The 5,536-nt window shown below is 55.1% G+C and overlaps 1 protein-coding gene across 1 annotated transcript in view; it reads left to right on the top strand.

Annotated features, from left to right (window-relative positions):
* The window catches only part of ERICH6B (glutamate rich 6B), a 36,805-nt gene that overhangs the window by 7,860 nt on the left and 23,409 nt on the right, over positions 1-5,536 (top strand). The window contains exon 2 of the mRNA XM_011377593.1: positions 2,898-2,961. Coding sequence (XP_011375895.1) covers positions 2,898-2,961 — 64 coding nt within the window. The remainder of the gene's footprint in view (positions 1-2,897; positions 2,962-5,536) is intronic.

Here is a 5,536-nt window from a genome sequence, read left to right as displayed (position 1 = left end):
CACATCTGTAGCCATGGCAACAGTAAATTAGACCTGCCCATCACCTCACCTCCCCGCCCCCATCTGTACCTGCTAAATTTTATAGCTCAAATGTGGTCTAATGACACCAGGAGCCAGAAACCCTATGAGGGAGGACGGAGAGGCAAAGGGCAGCCCACGTGAGCCAGGAGCTGGGCGGTACAGGTAGCACAGGCGAGGAGCTTTACGGGCTAACTCGGGCCGTGCGGGACGTCTGCCAGCACGTGTGCTCTGACGAGGCCCTGAGAACTGGAGCCGTTTCCGACTCAGTGAGCAGGACGACGAGGAAAAGTCTGCGCATGTATCTAAATATTCACAAGCAGGATTCTGAATGCCATTTACCGGGTAATCGCCTGTGAAGTGCCCATCCTAGGCTTGAAAGGATGCGGGAGAGGAGAGACTGGAGCGGGGGAGGGGAAGTCGAGGCCCGGTGATGCCTCTGTGAACCCGCCCCTGGGAGAGGCTCTCCGGAAACGGTTACTTTATTTGACCTGTTTTATTTGACCCCTTACTTTAGGATCCTTTCGGTCTCTAAACTTAATGTACAGAGCTAGTCATGTCTGCATCTAACTCAAGTTTGAGGTACTCTGCATATTTGGTCTGCGGGGCAGGCTTTGCTGTTGTCTTTCAGGAAAGGGTTCCTTAAAGCCAGCCTATGTTGGGTGTTCGGTAAAAGTCTAGCCGCCCACCCACGGTAAACGCTTCCTGATCAAACACGGCGACACAGGTGGCCTGGACCGAAGGTGGGCTGTATTGGAGCCTCTAAACCAGGATCAATGACACACCTCAGGTTCCTGAAGTTATGTGAGGGGCTGGTCACGACAGCAGAGATTAAAACACAAGGAAAAGCGAGCAATTCCTCAAAATTCATGGAGATTTTTCTTTTCCCTTCTGCCTCTGGTTTGCAATCTGTCTTTCCGGAGAGCACCAGCAGTAATGGGAAAAAACTGGCTAGCAATAAGGCCACGATTATATCTGACCACTGGAATGGAGCAAATACGTGACGAAAAGACTTCTCCGAGAGGAAGAATACTTACAGAGAGAGTGACAGACGGGCAAGGAGGAAACCAGGAGGGAAGGAGCCCCGGGAAGGCAGCCGCGCTCGGACACGGCGTCGAGAGGAGGGAAGGACGGTGACACAGGGCGAACGGTCTGTGCGTGATGGGGACAGAGCCCAGGCCGCGAGGAAAGCCCTTCCCTCTGCACGTGGCTCACGGAACGTCGAGGGTTCCCGGTGTGGCAGACGCAGAAGCCACCCATCCGCTTGCTGGAGAAACACGGACAATCCAGACAGAGGCCACCTAGCAGTGGGGGCCCAAGGGCCAGCAGGAGCCAGCGGAGATGGCAGCAGGCGTTGACCCTGCTGACCCACGCGGTCCGAGACTGTGCGTCCCCACCGCCGAGGGCCTGTAAAGATGCGAGTTGCCAGCCTGCCTTACCAGCAGCTCTGCCTGCATTCTTAACAAGGTCTCCAGAGGGTCCTCAGGCACAGGATCGCTGGAGAAGCACAGGACCTCAAGTGCAGGATGAATTCCATTTTTTATCATGGGATCGTTGAGCCCCAGTGGGCCAGAAACAGCATTTGACGTGACAAAGCCTTTCTCGACACGTTAGACTTTGAATCAAATATGGAGGGAAAACACCCAGATAAGTCCTTGAAACCTGTTACTAGAGAGACTGGCCGGGCTGGTGCACAGGGAATGCTGAGGCCTGGTGCCCCGCCTGGGGAAGCGTTCCAAAGGAGGCCAGAAAGACTGCGTATGGCCTCACTTGTCTCCCCATCCAGACACACAGCAGGGTCGTGAACAAAGACACGAGAAGCTCTAACGCGGAGCGCCCCATCCGCGCTCATAGAAATCCTCGAGACTTACTGCCTGGCACACGGTCAGCACCTGTGAATAGCTCTCGATACCTGTGAAACTGCTGTTGAATCTTCATCTGATTCGCGGGCAGGCGTGGCGATGGGAGCGTGTACCCGGCTCTCCAAACCAGCCGTGGTGGGAATGGGGCCGTGTACAGAAAAACGTGCACACACAGACGTGCGGGCAGGATGTGATGATGATGGGCGGAATGAGGGACGAGCTTTCTTCTGGAGCGATTGACTTCCGGCCGCCCCATCAGATGGAGAGCAGAGTTAGAAAAAGCTCCCCAAGCGCAACTAGCGTTTGCTCAGAGTTCCCCTCGGCCGACTCGGGTTCTGACAGGTCACGTGCAGAGAGGTTAAAAATACAAGGATGCTACCAACGATAAATGTAGGGAAATAGCTCGAACTTTAGGAAGAGTCTCAGGGGACTCGACGCCCAGGACAAACTTATTCTTACCTAAAGGAAATCGTCGTAGCAGTAACGAGAACCATAAACTGCAGGCGGCAGCTACAGAAGGGGCCCTTTTAAAATAAGACAGGCCAAAAGGTCTGGGCAGACGGGCCGCTGTTCAGGGCAACGCTGAGGAATAATTCAGAGAAAGTCATGTCCTTCCATTGCTACTTAGTTTCGACTTCGCTGCGAAGGCAAATGGTCTTCAGGTTGAAAAGGGTACAACGAAATGGGGTGAGAAAGAACAGAAAGCAAAAGTTGGTAGGAAAATGGGAAGACACTTATCTAGACACCGACTTAGATCAAATACACCCCAGAATAGAGAGAGAGAATAGCTTAATCGTGTTGATGGTTTTTAAGGACTTGTGGGAAAGTGGGAGAATGAGTCTGGAATGAATCTGGAGCAGATATTGGAAGCGAAATGACCACCAGACATCAGCACAGGCCTAACGGGAACAAGGCGAGTGATACTGGCTTTTAGGTCAGGCTTCGACAAAGTGATTAGATCAGGGACCGGTGGTGGCCCAGTAGGCCCAAGTTCCACAATGCGTCTCCTTCCTGAAGCCTTCCTGATGTTCCTGCAGATGAGACACATACCAGGTGGGTGCCAGCGTGAGATGACGGAGCGGTAACTATTAAAAAACCACCTGGAGACCCTGCGTAAGGGTCAAGGTCAGGCCATTCTCCAGGGGGGGCCGCAGGGCTCTGTCCAGCATGACTTGGATACAGATGTAGGAGGACGATTTACATTTGCACTTGACCTGAAGCTGTCGGCCGATGGGAATAATGTAAGCAAAAGAGTCTGACAGGCAGAAACATGGGACCAGACGTCGCGGGATTGAATAGAATGGCCGCTCACATCAGATGCTGTTCCTGGACCCCCAGAAGCAAAAGGATGGAGAAGCACAAGGCGGGGGAGCCGTGCTGGTTGTAGATGTTGACTCAGCCACAAGCTCCCCAAGTCCACAGCATCACCGAGGCCACTGCCAGAAAAGTCCACATAACCAAATGTAGAAGCTTCCAGAACGCAGGCTCAGTCCTACCGTAGCCTGCGCTGGGGGGCCAGCCCAGAAACAGCTGTTCATTCCGAGAGCCCCCACCCTCCACGAGGGCTAGAAGCAGATGGTGGGGCCTTGGAGGGGACGGCGGGCTCGGACGGACCCAGAGACTGTTGAAGCGAAGGAGGTGGTGGGTGACTCTGCGCCCGGATAACTGCCTTCGAGTGTCTGATGACGTGCCACGCGACACGGAGACCTGACCTCTCCCCGCTGTGAGGGGCGAGCCTGGCACTAGCTTCAGCGAAACGTGTGAAGAAAAAGAAATTGTTCCTAACAGCCGGAGCTGAGGCACAGCGGAACGCGTTTCCTTAAGCTGGGGCGTTCCCTGTCCGTAGAGGGCTCGGTCTCAGCGGGAGGACTGGTGGGCACGGGCGCTGCACGTGGGCAGGGCTCCTGGTCCAGGCACCGCAGACCCGTCAAAGCCTGACGCCCCCATGAGAGATGGAGCAGTGGAGCAGGCCGCCTCTGCTCGGTCACCACGGGCCTGCTGCTCTGTGCTGGAACCTAGGGTGTGTGTGTGTGTGTGTGTGTGTGTGTGTGTGTGTGTGTGTGTGTGTGTGTCCACGCAAGCGCGTGCACACTTGTGTTTAGGAGTAGGAAGAGGGAGGAGTGGGGATGAGGAAGGCAAAAATGAGTGGGGACTACAAACTCCAGAAGACACACGTAAGGGTCACCAAGAACTGTAAAAAGTTCTCAAAAGCTGCAGCCGCCTCCCGTGGCGCATCCTGGCGCACCTATGCCAGACAGCCCTGTGTTTCCCAGCCGGCCCCCGTGACACACATCTTGGGGAGCAGGAACCCCAGAAACACCTGCTTCCTGCAGTGACGCGCGTACCCCATTACGCGTCTACATGGCCTTGGAGCCACTTGGCTCTGTGGTTCGACGGTTATCCACCCTACAGGAGGAAGACGATCTCTCAGGTGCCCCGAAGGCCGCCATGCTATCCATCCTGGGGCTCCTGACTGGCACCGTGGTGACCAGACCAGCTGGCCACAAAGGGGCTACCTTTCCTGACCGCTGTTCATCGCAGTCCCAGAGAAGGGGAGGTGGGCAGAGGGGCGTTCGGCGTGTGCCAGCGGTGCTTGTGAGCCTGTTTTTACCCTCTGCTGATCACCCTTGGGTGCCAGGAAAGAACCTCAGACCCTAAATGCCCCATATAAACCCACTGGAAAGTGTGAGGTTAAAACCATTAATGGCCGCCATCTGCTGTCTTCTACCAGCACCTTTAAAGCTGGAACTAGAAACGGAGCCAGAAAGCTCAACGATGTACTCGCATTTGGATTCGGAAGGTATCGTAATTTTATTATTTTATGATGATTTTCAATGACTCGCAGAAGTTACAGACCCATCCACGAGAAGGTAAGAAGCCCAGGGTTATCATGCCCCTGACCGGGGGGGCCCACTCTGGACCATCATGGACTGAGGCAGCATTACGTGAGGCCAGAGGCCAAGGCATTCCTTCTAGGGCTTGGGGTCAAGGGTCGGGGCTCAGGTAAGAGAGTAAGCCCAGGAGGGGCAGAGTGCTTTTCAATTTGAATTAAAATTGAATTTCGAAGGGGAAGTAATATTCACGACGGGAGTCAGGAGGGCAGGTGAGGAATGGGCCGTCCGTGGTCAGAGCATCCTGGGACACTTACTGTGCAGTGACTGTACAGAGAAAGATGGGCAAACCCGCCACGGCCTCCCAGGGCTTAAACACTGGTGGGCGAGGTGAACTGCGAACACGGAGGGCTAAACGTTCGTGGAGCATAAGCTACGGGCCGCAGACCGCTACGGCTCATGGAAGCGTCTCCTCCCAGCTCACGTGATCTCTACTCTGGTCTCCCTCATCGTTTAGCAGGTGACTTTAAATCGATCCCCTCAGAGACCCAAAGGTCTGGACTAGTCCACCGTATCTCATTCTATTAATGATTTTCCCTACTGTTTTTCAGTGTACGTCATCACTGAAATGCCAGGAGAGGAGAATGAGGGTGAGTCCCACGTAAGACGTCCAAGGACCCCTGCTGCCCACGGCGTCGGGGCTGGGGACGGTGTCCCAGCTGGGCGGGTGCCCTGCTGGTCCAGGCTGTACCGAGTCCTAGAGCGGGCCGGGGAACACGCGGAGCACACAGCCCCGGGACCTGGGGGTGTGTCCCTGTCCTTTCC

The sequence above is a fragment of the Pteropus vampyrus genome, unplaced genomic scaffold (genome assembly GCF_000151845.1).
Source record: "Pteropus vampyrus isolate Shadow unplaced genomic scaffold, Pvam_2.0 Scaffold317, whole genome shotgun sequence".
Classification (NCBI taxonomy): domain Eukaryota; kingdom Metazoa; phylum Chordata; class Mammalia; order Chiroptera; family Pteropodidae; genus Pteropus; species Pteropus vampyrus.
This window is presented reverse-complemented; position numbering and strand designations above follow the sequence as displayed.